The 17,540-nt window shown below is 38.9% G+C and overlaps 1 protein-coding gene across 1 annotated transcript in view; it reads right to left on the reverse strand.

Annotated features, from left to right (window-relative positions):
- Positions 1-2,004: 2,004 nt before the first annotated feature.
- cntln (centlein, centrosomal protein) overlaps positions 2,005-17,540 on the reverse strand; it is a 336,531-nt gene continuing 320,995 nt past the window's right edge. Inside the window, 1 exon segment of the mRNA XM_057843797.1 lies at positions 2,005-3,297. Within this exon segment, the coding sequence (XP_057699780.1) occupies positions 3,181-3,297 (117 nt within the window). The 3' untranslated portion in view covers positions 2,005-3,180.

A 17,540-nucleotide genomic window follows, 5' to 3' on the forward strand; every position in this document is an offset into this window, starting at 1 on the left:
CCCCTGCATATATATATATATATATATATATATATATATATATATGTATGTGTATGTATTAGGGCTGTCAAACGATTACAATTTTTAATTGAGTTAATTACAGCTTAAAAATTAATTAATCGTAATTAATCGTAATTAATAGCAATTCAAACCATCTATAAAATATGCCATATTTTTCTGTAAATTATTGTTGGAATGGAAAGATAAGACACAAGATGTATATATACATTCAACATACGGTACATAAGAAGTATTTGTTTATAACAATAAATCAACTAGATGGCATTAATATTATTAACATTCTGTTAAAGCGATCCACAGATAGAAAGACTTGTAGTTCTTAAAAGAAAAATGTTAGTACAAGTTAGAGAAATTTTATATTAAAACCCCTCTTAATGTTTTCGTTTCAATAAAATTTGTAAAATTTTCAATCAAAAAATAAACTAGTGGCCCGCCATTGTTGATGTCAATAATTACTTACGCAATGCTCATGGATGCTGAAGCCTATAAAATCAGTCGCACCCAAGCGCCAGCAGAGGGCGGCAAAACTCCATAAAACACAACAAGTGAGCGTTTCACTGTGTACTGTAATTTAAATCTCTCTGAGCGGGGCATCTGCGTTAATTGCGTCAAATATTTTAACGTGATTAATTACAAAAATTAATTAACGCCCGTTAACGTGATAATTTTGACAGCCCTAATTATATATACGGTGGGGCAAATAAGTATTTAGTCAACCACTAATTGTGCAAGTTCTCCCACTTGAAAATATTAGAGAGGCCTGTAAATGTCAACATGGGTAAAGCTCAACCCTGAGAGACCGAATGTGGAACCCCCCCCCAGAAAATCACATTGTTTGATTTTTAAAGAATTTATATGCAAATCATGGTGGAAAATAAGTATTTGGTCATTACCAAAAGTTCATCTCAATACTTTGTTATGTACCTTTGGTTGGCAATAACGGAGGCCAAACGTTTTCTGTAACTCTCCACAAGCTTTTCACACACTGTTGCTGGTATATTGTCCCATTCCTCCATGCAGATCTCCTCTAGAGCAGTGATGTTTTGGGGCTGTCGTTGGGCAACACGGACTTTCAACTCCCTCCACAGATTTTCTATGGGGTTGAGATCTGGAGACTGGCTAGGCCACTTCAGGACCTTGAAATGCTTCTTACGAAGCCACTCCTTTGTTGCCCTGGCTATGTGGTTGGGATCATTGTCACGCCAAAAGAACCAGCCACGTCTCATCTTCAATGCCCTTGCTGATGGAAGGAGATTTTCACTCAAAATCTCTCAAAACATGGCCCCATTCATTCTTTCCTTTACACAGATCAGTCGTCCTGGTCCCTTTGCAGAAAAACAGCCCTAGAGCATGATGTTTCCACCCCCAAGCTTCACAGTGGGTATGGTGCAATTCAGTATTCTTTTTTTCTCCAAACACGAGAATCTGTTTTTCTACCAAAAAGTTCTATTTTGGTTTCATCGGACTATAACACATTCTCCCAGTCCTCTTCTGGATCATCCAAATGCTCTCTAGCGAACCGCAGACGGGCCTGGATGTGTACTTTCTTCAGCAGGGGGACACAGTTGAAGCCTGGAACCGTGTGTATTTTTGTGTGAGACCAAGATTGAGCTTTTTGGCAACAAAGCTGAAGATGGGTCATCAATGGGTAATTCAGCAAGACAATGACCCTGAACATATGGCCAAATCTACACAGAAATGGTTCACCAGACACAAAATCAAGCTCCTCCCATGGCCATCTCAGTCCCCAGACCTTGTTTTGTTGGCAAAAGGGGGCTGTACAAAATATTAACACCAGGGGTGCTAATAATTGTGACACACATTATTTGATGTCAAATAATTTTTTTCTTTATGTGGGATTTTTTCCCCACTGAATGAATGCACTTGTATTGAAGGTTGGATTTTTCTCTTTTTTTCCATTAAGGTCCCATAATATTTGAATTTTAAAAAAATCATTAGATGCTTTTTCAGGGGTGCCAATAATTATGGAGGGCACTGTATGAGTGAGCAATTTGCTTTGAGAATTGTAAACACGAATGGACTTAGGCAAATTAATTCTACTAACTTTACATATTGATCAGACTAGATGAACGTTTGAACACCAATTGTTTTGTGTCAAATGTTTTATTGTTAAAATGCGTGTCGTTTTGAACATAAGTGTACGTATGTGTGTTACAGTTTTACAAATTGTAAAGAAATGGAGTTAAAAAGCTTCAAAAAGCAAAAATTGCCTTGTTTGCTGTCTGTAAAGCTGAAGAACTTTACGTTACGGCAGTTTTGACCATTATGCAGTAATTTAGCCCTGTCATACTGAATAAATGCAAAAAGTTTAGAGCTACAGTTTGTGGAGTTATGTGTGAGCAGTTTGCTTTGAGAATTGTAAATACGTTAGCGTTCGTAGCATTTAAGCTAGCGGACTTTTCCTTGGAAAATTAGGGGAATTTAATGTACTAACTTTACATATTGATCAGACTAGATGAACGTTTGAACACCAATTGTTTTATGTCAAGTGTTTTATTGTTAAAATGCGTGTCGTTTTGAACATAAGTGTACGTATGTGTGTTACAGTTTTACAAATTGTGAAGAAATGGAGGTAAAAAGCTTCAAAAAGCAAAAATTGCCTTGTTTGCTGTCTGTAAAGCTGTAAACTTTACGTTTAGTGAGGACAAAATGTGACATATTAAATAAAGTACAGTAAAAAATAAGATCCTGTGAGGTACAGGAAGGTAACGTTTATGTGACAAAAAAAAAAAAAGACTGGAGACAAAATGGTGGTCGAGAATCTGGCGTCGTAAAGTCGAAATCCCCTTAAGTCGGGTACGTCGTAACTCAGGGAACACCTTTATGTATAATATTTATTTATCTTTTTATGACTAATCTGATTTGGTCAAAGTGTCAACTTGGCATTTTCCAGATCAAGGTCCTTTAAAAGTTCTTGAGGTGCCGCCAAACCCCAAAACAGAACAATTAGCCTAAGCCTTGCCTTATTAAAGACTTTTGCGCTGAAAGGCGCTTCCCTAACACAGATGTTGAGGGGCTCATTACAAAAGCTCGGCCCGCAGCGGGTCTGAGGCTCAGCTCGGTCGAGTTCCCACCGAGCCGGCCGAGGGTGGAGGGGAGCTGAGAGGATGACAGTTTTCCCAGCCTCAGCCCGGGGAGTCAGGCTTTTTCGCTGACTGCGGCTTCTGCTGCCAGCGTGGCCAGCTCTTCTGTCAGCACTTTCCTCTCCTTCATCTTCACACGCAAAGCCTCCATTAGCTGGCCGGCTGAGGGGATCTGCGAGGAAGGAAGAAAAAAAAAAGTGGGGGTCAGGGTGACACCAGAAGAAGGTACGTCTTAAAGTATCTTATCAGTAAAACGTCCGCTTTTACAGTGATATGAAAAAGTATCTGAACATTTTGGAATTTCTCACATTTCTGCATAAAATCACTATCAAATGTGATCTGATCTTTGTCAAAATCACACAGATGTAAAAACAGTGTCTGCTTTAACTAAACCACCCCAAAATTGATAGGTTTTCATATTTTAATGAGGATAGCAGGCAAATGATGACAGAAGGGAGAAAAATAAGTACCCTAATTTTCGCACTATAAGACGCACCTTACAATAAGCCGCCACCCACCAAATTTGGCACGAAAACAGAATTTGTTCATAGACAGGACGCACTGGACTATAAGCCGCAGCTGTTTTCACTGTATTATGGGATATTTACACCAAAAGATATGAACCGGTAACACTTTATTTGATAGCGGCATCATACGACTGTCATAAGACCAAATGAACCACCGTGAAACTTTGAACCAATTGGCTGCAAAGCTTCATCGCTTCAAGAAACTTTATTTGGCCATCACTGCTGCCTTGAGGGAGACAGGCAACCTCTGCTGCCACCTGCTGTCAACACTGCTGTGTTCCAACATGCCTCCTAGCATACACTGCAGTGTTACAGATGTAAAATATAAAAAAATCATGTTCTGTGCTAGACATTTCTTTAGTTACTGTTCCAGTTTTTTCATTAATTGCTAGTTATGGTATTTGGTAACACTTCATTCGACAGTGGAGACATAAGACTGTCATTAGACAATCATAATTATGACATAACACTGTATAAAGCGTTAATGAATGCTTATAACAGATGTCATTTAGTGTTAACCGGCCAATTATTTCACTTTTGAATGGATGTAAAAGATCCAAGCTGTACTAAAATGGAGTTAGTGACATAATTTGCCAGGTAATACTAAATAACATCTGTCACAAGCATTTATTAATGCCCATGATAGTGTCATGACACAATTATGATAGTCTCATGAGACCGCTGTCAAATATAGTGTTAAATATTAGCCCAAATAAATCAACAAATAAGCCGCATTGGACTATAAGCCACAGGTATCCAAATGAAGGCAAAAAGTAGTGGCTCATAGTCTGAAAATTACGGTAAGTGAACCCTCTGCCTAGAGACTTAAAGAGCAACTGAAACCAATTTTTACCAAACAATTTATGTCAGGTGTGTGCCCACTGCCCATTCACTGATAAGTGGTTTAAAGCTGTCCTGCCCACTATAAAACACACCTGGTAAGAATTGTCTTGATGAGAAGCATTGTCTGATGTGCATCATGGCTTGGTCAAAAGAGATGTCTGAAGACCTGTGATCAAGGATTGTTGATTTGTATAAAGCTGGGAAAGGATACAAAACCATCTCTAAAAGTCTGGATGTTCATCAATCGACAGTCAGAGAAGTTGTCTACAAATGGAGAGAGTTTGGCACTGTTGCTTCTCTCCCAAAGAGTGGCCGTCCACCAAAGATGACGCCAAGAGTTCAGCGCAGAATACTCAGACAGGTAAAAAAGAACCCAAAGTCACACACATCAACTATATGTAAGACTATGGCCAAGAATGGTGTTCATGGATGGACTCCAAGTAGGAAGCCACTGTTGTCTTTTTAAAAAAAATTGTTGCTCGTTTAATGTTCGCAAAAAAACACTTGGACACTCCACAAAAGTTTTGGCAAAATATTTTTTGGACTGATGAAACCAAAGTTGAACTGTGTGGGAGTAACACACAGCTTCATGTGTGGAGGAAAAATGGAACAGTTCACCAACATCAACATGGTGCATACCCAAGCATGTTGGATGGAGCATCATTATTTGGAGCTGTTTTGCTTCCTCAAGGCCTGGACAACTTGCAATTATCAATGGTAGAATGAATTCTCAGAAATGAATTATCAGGATTTTTTGCAGGAAAACCTGAAGGCGCCTGGCAGACAGTTAAAGCTAAAAAGAGGATGGATACTGCAACAAGACAATGATCCAAAACACAGAAGTAAATCAACTTCAGAATGGTGTCAGAAGAACAAAAAACACATTTTGGAGCAGCCAAGTCAAAGTCTAGACTTGAATCCCATTGAGATGCTGTGGCATGACCTAAAGACAGCGATTCATGCCAGACGTCCCGGGAATCTGACTGAACTACAGTGAAGAATGGGCCAAGATTAGTCTTGATCAATGTGCCAGGAAGCGTCTGGTTGAAGTTATTGCTGCCATAGGGGGGGCACAAAATATAAAAAGTGATGCTTCACTTACTTATTTTTCCCCCTTCTGTCATTGTTTGCATACTATCCTCATTAAAATATGAGAACCTATATATGTTTGGGTGGTTTTAGTTAAAGCAGATGCTGTTTTATTCATCTGTGTGATTTTGACAAACTTCAGATTAAATTTGGTGATTTTATGCAAAAATGTGAGAAATTCCAAAAGGTTCAGATACTTTTTCCATACCACTGTACATTGATTTTGAAAGTGTGGAAAAATATGTGCTTGTTGTGGTCAAGTTAATCTAAAAGGTGCTTGAACTTGCCAACAGAACTTTGAGAAATTTGATTTTTTTCGTTTTTTAATATCATTTCGTGACCCTGGCATATCGAAGTTAATTGTATCATGAGTTAAAGGGTTTTATTCCATCTCTAGCTAGCACACACCCCTAGTGTTGTCTGTCTCTTTAAGCAAGCATTGTTAATGCATTTTTTTTTTCAAGCCTAAGTAGCCTAAATCTGAGACCTGAACATACATTTAAGAAGAACCAAGTGGTCTTCATCTCTTCAAGACAGATGATGGTTGAAGTATTTTTGTTTAGAAGCACCTTCATATCAATTGGTACTATTTCTCTGAGAGTAAGCTCAACAAATTCCCCATTCAAAGAGTTTCACCGTCCCCGGAAACCTTGGTGTTGTTCATTAAAAGGTAGCAAAAGAAGCCAACACAAGGCCACGCAGCGGCTGCTGGTGTGCGGCGGGAACGGAACATCAAACGCATCACAGGTCCTCGGAGATCCGCCAGCGCCCAAAGTAACTGCTGAGACATCGACCCCTGCAACTGACGCCTACGAGCTCCGCCTCCTCCCCGGGGAGGGGCGGGCTCTTGAGGTCCCACAAATACACACCTACTCAAGGGTGCGCTCTTTTAGCTAATTGCACTTGGAGTCACTAACTAGGTGCAAACAACTTGGAAGAGAGGAGGACATGACATGCAAAGGCTTCGATGGGTGGGTTAGAAAAACAATAACAGGTGATTAAGAGCACTTCTTGCAATAGCATGTGACACCCTTTGGGAATAAGGAGGTCCAATCAAATCAATTTTGGGGCACTTGACCTTGGACTTTGAAAGGAAAAGATGGAAATTAAAAAATAATCTGTTGTAGAGTCAATTGGCGCAAGAATTAGGGATTTATGAACAGTTCAGATGGTTGATTTTAAGTTTTATTGTCTTATTGAATGGAAAAATGATAATTCCCATGAATCTCATTATAATAATTGACAATCCGTGTAAAAAAATAATTCTGTGGTCAACGAACAGATACTGGCACAGAATTGCACGAGTCACGATGATCCGAGTCACAAGTCAGATTTCTAACCTTTTGAGGACAAGTTGAGTCGAGATGAGTCACGAGGGTATGTCGAGTCAAGTCAAGTCGAGTTTCGAGGTCAAGTCGTGTCAGGTCAAAGGTTGTAAAGACGAGTAGTGTCAAGTCAAAAGGTTGTCGAGTCAAAGGTTGTTCTGTGAGAGCGAAAGGTGGGAACCAATCTGTGATCCAAGATTTTCGGGTGAGCTCGTCGAGTCTCGTGTCATTGTCTCATGAGTCGAGTCCTGCTCGGACCCTCCCAGCTCAAGCGAGTCAAGTCCAAGTCTGTGTTTTTTTCTTCAAGTCCGAGTCGAGTTGCTAGTAATCAGATTTGCGACGCAAGTCGACCCGGGGCTGACTCCCTGTGATTCAAGTCCGATTGAATAGAATACAATGGTCTTTAATGTCATTGTATACAACAAAGTGAACTTTGTGAACGAACCAAAATTGAGGTGGCACTTCAGAATAATTTAGAAAAAAAAAAATATATAGGTAAACAGTAATATTTGACAGGTTTGAAGAGCGTTTGTGGGTATTTCTGTCCCCCCCCCCCCGCCTCATCTGCTTTTTGAGCAATGAGCTGAATGGAAAATTTGGACGTTCATAGCCGTCAATGGCATAGCCTGACTTGGGTGTCAGTTGCATGTCAATCCGCTGTAATGGTAAGTGTACGGTCAAAAATCACAGCCACTCATGTTTTTCAAAATCCATTCTGCCACATACCCAAGAAATGCCACATGGCAAAAGAAATGCTACATGCCAAAATACATTTTGCCACAGGGCATAAAAATGCCACATGGCAAAAAAAATATGCCACATTGCAAAATCAATTTTGCTACATACCAAAAAAATGCCACATGCCAAAATCTGTTTTGCCACATACCCGAAAAAATGCCACATGGCAAAAAAAAAAAAAAAAATGCCACATGCCGAAATCTATTTTGCCACATGCCAAAACCCATTCTGCCACATACCCCAAAAATGCCACATGTCAAAAAAAAAAAAAAAAAAAAGCTAGATACCACAATCTATTTTGCCACAGCGCAAAAATCCATTTTGCCACATATATAAAAAAAAAATTCTACATGGCAAAAAATGCCACATGCCAAAATCCATTCTGCCACATACCCAAAAAATGCCACATGGCAAAAAAAAAAAAAGCTACATTCAAAAATCTATTTTGCCACATGCCAAAATCCATTTTGCCACATACCCAAGAAATGCCACATGGCAAAAAAGTGCTACATGGCAAAATCTACTTTGCCAAATGCCAAAATCCATTTTGCCACATACCCAAAAAATGCCACATGGCAAAAAAAAAAAAAAAAAAAAAAAAAAAAAAAATGCTACATGCCAAAATCTATTTTGCTACATGCCAAAAACCATTTTGCCAAATACCCAAGAACTGCCACATGGCAAAAAAAAAAAAAAAAAAAAAAAAAAATGCTACATGCCAAAATCCATTTTGCCACATGCCAAAATCCATTTTGCCACATACCCAAGAAATGCCACATGGCAAAAAAATGTTTACATGCAGAATTCAATTTTGCCACATACCAAAATCAATTCTGCCACATACTCAAAAAATGCCACATGGCAAAAAAATGCTACATGCCAAAATCCCTTTTGCCACATACCCAAGAAATGCCACATGGCAAAAAAAATGTTTACATGCCAAAATAAATTTTTCCACATACCAAAAAAATACCATGTGGCAAACAATAAAATGCCACATACCAAAAAAATGCCATATGGCAAAAAAAAAAAAAATAAAAAAAAAATACTGCATGGCAAAAAATGCCATATGCCAAAATCCATTTTGCCACATGCCAAAAAAAAAAAAAAGCAACATGGCAAAAAAATGCCACAGGCTAAAATCCATCCTGCCACATACCGAAAAAATGCCACATAACAAAAAAGAAAAAAAAAAAAAAAATGCTACATGCCAAAATCTATTTTGCCACATGCCAAAATCCATTTTGCCACATACCCATGAAATGCCACATGGCAAAAAAATGCTACATGCCAAAAAACATTTTGCCATATACCAAATATCACATTTTGTTCGTTTCAGTCAGTTTGTAACAGAAAAAGTGTGACGATAGCAGGAGTGTCTAATTGTAAAAATTCATTGTTTTTCAGAAAGCCAAAATAAAATAACCCTTTCTGGATTCTTCACGGAACAATAGTAAATAAAAGAAAAATAATAATATAATATAATATATAGGGCTGTCAAAATTATCGCGTTAATGGGTGGTAATTAATTTTTTAAGATTAATCACGTTAAAATATTTGACGCATTTAACGCACATACCACGCTCAAACAGATTGAAATGACAGCACAGTGTATTGTCGACTTGTTACTTGTGTTTTTGGTGTTTTGTCGCCCTCTGCTGGCGCCTGGGTGCGACTGATTTTATGGATTTCAGCACCAAGACCATTGTGTAATTATTGACATCAACAATGGCGAGCTACTAGTTTATTTTTTTGATTGAAAACTTTACAAATTTTATTAAAACAAAAACATTACCGTAATATAAAATTTCTATAACTTGTATAACATTTATCTTTTAAGAACTACAAGTCTTTCTATCCATGGATTGCTTTAACAGAATGTTACTAATGTTAATGCCATCTTGTTGATTTATTGGTATAATAAACAAATACAGTTCTTATGTACATTATGTTGAATGTATATATCCGTCTTGTGTCTTATTTTTCCATTCCAGCAATAATTCACAGAAAAATATGGCATATTTTATTCTTCACAGAAAAAAGCCAGGAAATAAATAACACTATTGGGAAAAAAAGAAAATAAATCGAAATGCTCTTTGGTATTGTTCAGGGGGCCGGACCAAATGTGTAGGTGGGCCGTAACCGGCCCGTGGGCCGTAGTTTGGGGATCCCTGCTTTAAAGGGTTAAAAAATGATTTGTTATGATTTGAAAGGAAAATTGTGTTGACCTACAACTCCGACAGCAACCCGGCTGCGCACTTGATACCCTGCAGTGTAGTTTTGAGGCGCGCGGGTACACGCAGCTGCTCTCCCGCATCCCCCGGGTCGCTCAAGGCAAAGGTGTCAGTAGCCGCCCGTTAATGTTATGCTACACTTGATTTAGCCGGGCCTCCCCCTGTCGCCTTCGGCGGGCGTGGAAAAGGGCGCTAAGCAGGCCCGACGAGCTTCTTTTTCGCAAGAAGGTCCTGTCCCCCTTGGCAACGGGCAAATGGCTACAGCAGCATTAAGCCATGATAACTCACGCCCATTACTATTCAACAGGCCCCGCAGAGCAGACCTTTTGTCTGGCTGTGATTCCGCGAACATGTTTTAGAAGCGAACTGACACGGAAAGCCACTGACACCGACAACGTGCCAGGACAAGGACAGCGGCTCCGCCGGCAAAAGGTGTTTTCAGCAGCCAATTAAATGACATTGCTATTCCGTAGCCTGCGGCGCACCTCCGGGCGCGGGAGTTTGCGGCGCTCCGGTGGCCATTGTCTGCTCGTGGCGTTTTCATTCCAACTTTTTTTCCTTCTTATCCCCCTTCCTAGGAAGAAAGAAGCATCATTTTGACTCTTTTGTCTTCTCCCTCGGAACAAGTTAGCACGATTATTTTCAAGGGCTCAATTTGGGAGACAGTGGCAGGCTGCTGAATATCTAAAACGGTCTAAGTAGACAGGCAAAAAAAAAGGCGATCTTTTACTCAAGTAAGAGCAGCATTACTTCCAGAGTTGGGTCGTAACGCGTTACATTTACTCGAGTAACATTTGAGAAAAACGTACTTCTAAGAGTAGTTTTACTACGCCATACTTTTTACTTTTACTTGAGTAGATTTGTGAAGAAGAAACACTACTCTTACTCCGCTACTTTGGGCTACACTAGTCGTTCTATTTTTCCTCTTTAGCCTACATATTAGATTTTACTTCTTTTTTTTTGCCTGGGATGCCAACAGAGACTAAACCAGTTTCACCACTGAGACTTAGCAATAATAATCACTAAAGGTGCGCATCGGCACTGCCCTCACGATTCGATTTGATTCAGAGGGTCACGATTCGATTTGGTTCGATTCGATTCGGCAATGCATCGCGATGCATTAAAGCCTGGGATGCATTAAAATTCTAAAGCAAAGCGTATTTTTCGTGAATCATGAGGCAACACAAGCGGTCAGGCATTAAACAACTTTTTATTGGCTCTTGTGTCACTCCTGGTTGAAGTCAAATGAAAATACTTTCAGATACATACAGTGCCTTGCAAAAGTATTCGGCCCCCTTGAACCTTGCAACCTTTCGCCACTTTTCAGGCTTCAAACATAAAGATATAACATTTTAATTTTTTGTCAAGAATCAACAACAAGTGGGACACAATCGTGAAGTGGAACAAAATTTATTGGATAATTTAAACTTTTTTAACATATAAAAAACTGAAAAGTGGGGCGTGCAATATTATTCGGCCCCCTTGCGTTAATACTTTGTAGCGCCACCTTTTGCTCCAATTACAGCTGCAAGTCGCTTGGGGTATGTTTCTATCAGTTTTGCACATCTTGCCCATTCTTCCTTGCAAAACAGCTCGAGCTCAGTGAGGTTGGATGGAGAGTGTTCGTGAACAGCAGTCTTCAGGTCTTTCCACAGATTCTCGATTGGATTCACGTCTGGACTTTGACTTGGCCATTCTAACACCTGGAAACGTTTATTTTTGAACCATTCCATTGTAGATTTGGCTTTGTTTTGGATCATTGTCCTGTTGGAAGATAAATCTCCGTCCCAGTCTCAGGTCTTGTGCAGATACCAACAGGTTTTCTTCCAGAATGTTCCTGTATTTGGCTGCATCCATCTTCCCATCAATTTTAACCATCTTCCCTGTCCCTGCTGAAGAAAAGCAGGCCCAAACCATGATGCTGCCACCACCATGTTTGACAGTGGGGATGGTGTGTTCAGGGTGATGAACTGTGTTGCTTTTACGCCAAACATATCGTTTTGCATTGTGGCCAAAAAGTTCAATTTTGGTTTCATCTGACCAGAGCACCTTCTTCCACATGTTTGGTGTGTCTCCCAGGTGGCTTGTGGCAAACTTTAAATGAGACTTTTAATGGATATCTTTGAGAAATGGCTTTCTTCTCGCCACTCTTCCATAAAGGCCAGATTTGTGCAGTGTACGACTGATTGTTGTCCTATGGACAGACTCTCCCACCTCAGCTGTAGATCTCTGCATTTCATCCAGAGTGATCATGGGCCTCTTGGCTGCATCTCTGATCAGTTTTCTCCTTGTTTGAGAAGAAAGTTTGGAAGGACTGCCGGGTCTTGGTAGATTTGCAGTGGTCTGATGCTCCTTCCATTTCAATATGATGGCTTGCACAGTGCTCCTTCAGATGTTTAAAGCTTGGGAAATCTTTTTGTATCCAAATCCGGCTTTAAACTTCTCCACAACAGTATCTCGGACCTGCCTGGTGTGTTCCTTGGTTTTCATAATGCTCTCTGCACTTTAAACAGAACCCTGAGACTATCACAGAGCAGGTGCATTTATACGGAGACTGGATTACACACAGGTGGATTCTATTTATCATCATCGGTCATTTAGGACAACAATGGATCATTCAGAGATCCTCACTGAACTTCTGGAGTGAGTTTGCTGCACTGAAAGTAAAGGGGCCGAATAATATTGCACGCCCCACTTTTCAGTTTTTTATTTGTTAAAAAAGTTTAAATTATCCAATAAATTTTGTTCCACTTCACGATTGTGCCCCACTTGTTGTTGATTCTTGACAAAAAAATGAAATTTCATATCTTTATGTTTGAAGCCTGAAATGTGGCGAAAGGTTGCAAGATTCAAGGGGGCCGAATACTTTTGCAAGGCACTGTATATATTGAAAAAAAAACAGATCACAGCATTTAATTAGTGCTTTGAATGAGACCAGGGCTTTTTTTTTTATTTTTTACAGACAGTAGCAGCCTTTCACACAGTGCAACATCTGAACTCCTGTGCAAAATCAATAATAACAGTAACTGTATTTCAGTCACAACGACTGATCAATAAAAATATTCAAATAAATATTAAAGAAAACGACAAAGAAAATATTGCAGTGCAGCAGCATCTTGATCGCAATATCAATCCAGGGATCAGTTCAGTTGCAAACAAAACATCAACTAAATTGCAATGTAGAACAAAAGTAAAATGTAGGCCTAGCCCACTATATATGTGCAATAGAGGTTAGATCGGGCCTAAAAAATCCAGCCCGACCCGAAACGGCCCGCTGGTATTGAAGCCCGACCCGGCCTGAGCCCGATCAATTAACTAGATTTGCAGGCCCAGCCCGAAAAACCCGAATTTTTGTTGTTGTTGTTGAAGTGAGTCTTCGAGTTGGCAGAAAAAACGCAAGTTTTCTTAATATTTAAATACTCTATATATTTTTATGATCATTATAAAAGCATTTACACAACGAAATAATGCTGGGAAAGTTTAATATTAAAAAAAAACCAAAAAAAAACATGCGGGCCACGGCGTTCATGTGCGTGCACAAGCAAATGCACAATACAGAGAGCCTGCTCTCGGTTTTATCCCATTAAAAATTTTTTTTTTTTCTAATTTATTAGCCCGGCGCGGCGGCCCGACCCGACCCAAACGTGAATGCTTAACATTTGGGCCCGACCTGACCCTCGGATGTGGAGGGGGCAGTCAGAGAATGTTTAGTTATACTGATTTGTTGCTTAGCAGGCTGGCATAGCACTCTCAGTTGTTTTGTACTGTAGCCTACATGGGACAATAGATGGAAATTGTTTGTTTATATTGTGTCACATCACATTACGGTCTGTTAAATTTAACTGTCCATCTCAAATTAATTAATTTGAAAATTTACAGTCATTGCTTGCAAAGTGTTAAAAGTAGGGCTGTCAAACGATTAAAATTTTTAATCGAGTTAATCACAGCTTAAAAATTAATCGTAATTAATCGCAATTCAAACCATCTATAAAATATGCCATATTTTTCTGTAAATTATTGTTGGAATGGAAAGACTACGGATATATACATTCAACATACTGTACATAAGTACTGTTTTTGTTTATCATAACAATAAATCAACAAGAGAGCATTAATATTCTGTTAAAGCGATCCATGGATAGAAAGACTTGTAGTTCTTAAAAGATAAATGCAAGTACAAGTTATAGAAATTTTATATTAAGACCCCTCTCAATGTTTTCGTTTTAATAAAATTTGTAAAATTTTCAACCAAAAAATAAACTACAATAATTACACTATTCTCATGGTCACAAAATCAGTCGCACCCAAGCGCAGCAGAGGGCGACAAAACTCCAAAAAACGCAAGTATCAAGTGCGCTGTCATTTCAATCTGTTTGAGCGGGGCATGCGCATTAATTGCGTCAAATATTTTAACGTGATTAATTTAAAAAAAAAAAAAATTACCGCCCGTTAATACGATAATTTTGACAGCCCTAGCTAGTTAAAAGGAGAGCTGAAACGAATACTTGAGCAACTCGAGTAACTCGAGTTTAAAAACTGATCCGAGTAATTTTATTCACCTCGAGTAATCGTTTATTTTGACAGCTCTAAGCATCACGTTTTGCTCCGACTACTTTTAATGCGGGACAACGCGCTGATGTCACGTGCGTAGAGGAAGAAGCAAAAAAAAAAAAAAAAAAAACATCAGCCGACAGCTGCTACAAACGACGCCGACGTTGCTAAAGACTAGCCCGCACGATGCTACGTTTACAGCAGGTAGCGTCTGATGAGTCTCATAGAGATCACATCTATGTTGAACTAGATGCGCAATGACAGACTCGGCCGCGTCTGGCCAGCGTTAGTAAACAGCCGCCATCTTAAAGCAGTAGGGCGCTAAGCACTAATAAAGAGCGCTAAGCGCTAATAAATAAGATTCACGTAACGTTAGCCCTGCGGAGGGCTAGGTTTCTATTAATTATGACCATGTATGTATGTCGATGTGTGGCTAACTAGTCTTACATACAGGCTTTAACATAACATAGCGCTGTGGAGTGATGAAGGTGTAAAATAAAAACTCAATAATGCTAACTATCAATTTTAGCTCAGTAGTCATTTCTGGATAAAACACCAAGTAGCACTGGTCCCTAATGTGCTCCAATACAGCCTTTATCATACATTTATTTTGAACACTGCAAAAACTCAAAATCCTATCAGGGCTTACAGTTTAGACTAACTTAAAACTTAACTATAACTTAAAAATGGCTTGACACAAATAGAAATTCAATTGAAACACGTGGGGAAAAATCCGAACTTTTAAGTGATGTGTGTTATCAAGCGTAACGGCATTTTTAGGTGTGTGTGTGTGTGTGTGTGTGTGTGTATATATATATATATATATATATATATATATATTTTTTTTTTTTTAAAAATAAGATCTAACTTTTTTTGAGTGAAAGCAGTGAATTAGTCTTTTTTAAAATTCTAGTTACATCTGAGATGGAATTGTTGGCTGTTTTCAACAATATACATCGAAAATAAAGACATTGATTGACTGAAAATGGTTCAAGATGAGATTAAAGGTTTTGTTTTCTCATGTATATTTATAATTGCTCTTCACCTAAAAATATATATGTTTTATCCGATTACTCGATTAATCGATAGAATTTTCAGTCGATTACTCGATTACTAAAATATTCGATAGCTGCAGCCCTAGTTAAAAGTACTGCATATGTTGTCGTGACAAGCCGGTGGCAGGTCATGGGTGGGGGGGCCCTATTATGGTCTCTTGTCCCCGGGCCCCTGTAAGTCTGTTGACAGCCTTGCTCATGACCGTGTCATGTCATAATAATAACGGCGTTATGACAGTCATATGAACTCACTGTCAAAGAAAGTGTTTCCAAAATAAATAAATACATTTTCTATATTGCATGAAGGTGGTTGCCCGCCAACCACACATGTGACCCGCTCAATGTAGGCCACCATTCAAGGTGAGGGAAATAAAAACAAACCTACTGCTGATCTTTGATCTTCTCACTTTTGTTTGAAAATCAAATGTATCAAACAGGGGAATAATAACAACAACAACATAGATTAAAAAAGTCCAAGCACAAAGGCATCAGCGTCTAAAAAATCTTGCATTTGATTATCCCCGATAATGAATATGTCACATTTGCAAAGTGGGGCTCAGGTAAGAGAAGCGCTAAAGCACACACAAGCCTATTCTCTCCTTCATAATTACCTTCCCCTGCAGCGGCGCTGATCCCTCCTTTCTCCCCTTGAAGCCACAGGAGACTGATATGAAAGGGAATTGGACACTTGGGGCCACACGTAGTGTAATTAAAAAGCTCTCCCGTGCTTGATACGTTGTTTGGAAACATCATTTTCGGTGCGCAACGTGCATTTGTTAGGGATCTGACCTAAATACACCCCAGATTAAACACGGGGAAGTACCGGAGCTTTGTTTCAGGTTGCTACACTCATTAGGTGTGAAAATGAGGTGATTCAGGCACCGCTGGGGTTTAAATATAGAAAGGTGCTATCCATACAAAGGCGATGCAACCCTGGGGTAGGATTTAGTACCGGAGAACACGCCGGTCACTTTGCCACGGCTCATTGGCCGGGGCTAATATGCCGAAAAGCGGCGTAGGGATCAACCTGCGGCGCGCTGTTGGGTAAAACAGTGGGAAAGACAAGTTGAAAAAGTTTAGTGAGTGTTCTTTAATTGCATTACAATCACATCTATTTTTGATTTTTTTAGTTTTGTACAAGGGTACCTTAAGATACGAAAGTTTCAGTGCAGGAAAAATTCATTTCATTTTACAAAGTAGATGGTATGATGACAAGTGAAATAATGATAACATTTTGAGTAGGGCTGTCAAACGATTCAAATTTTCAATCGAGTTAATTACAGCTTAAAAATTAATTAATAAAATCGCAATTCAAACCATCTCGAAAATATGCCAGATTTTTCTGTAAATTATTGTTGGAATGGAAAGATAAGACACAAAATGGATATATACATTCAACATACAGTACATAAGCACTGTATTTGTTTATTATAACAATAAAACAACAAGATGGCATTAACATTATTAACATTCTGTTAAAGCGATCCATGGATAGAAAGACTTGTAGTTCTTAAAAGATAAATGTTAGTACAAGTTATAGAAATTTTATATTAAAACCACTCTTAAAATGTTTTCGTTTTAATAAAATTTGTAAAAATTTCAATCAAAAAATAAACTAGTAGCCCGCCATTGTTGATGTCAATAATTACACAATTCTCATGGGTGCTTAAGCCCATAAAATCAGTCGCACCCAAGTGCCAGCAGAGGGCGACAAAACAAAAAAAAAAACACAAGTAACAAGTTGGCATTGCACTGTGCTGTCATTTTAATCTGTTTGAGCAGGGCATGTGCATTAATTGCGTCAAATATTTTAACGTGATTAGTTAAAAAAATTAATTACCGCCCGTTAACTGGATAATTTTGACAGCCCTAATTTTCAGCCTGAAGGCAAAAATGGTGATGCTTTGAATTTGGCTGCTTTGGCAGAATTATGCTCCTTCAGAGTACTCCTCTATTTAAAAAAAAAAAAATCCAATGTATTTAACTCATTGCCTGTCATTGACAACACCCTCCATCCATTTATCCATTATCTACCGCTTAATCTGTGGTCGGG

Source organism: Corythoichthys intestinalis, chromosome 8 (assembly GCF_030265065.1).
Source record: "Corythoichthys intestinalis isolate RoL2023-P3 chromosome 8, ASM3026506v1, whole genome shotgun sequence".
Lineage (NCBI taxonomy): Eukaryota > Metazoa > Chordata > Actinopteri > Syngnathiformes > Syngnathidae > Corythoichthys > Corythoichthys intestinalis.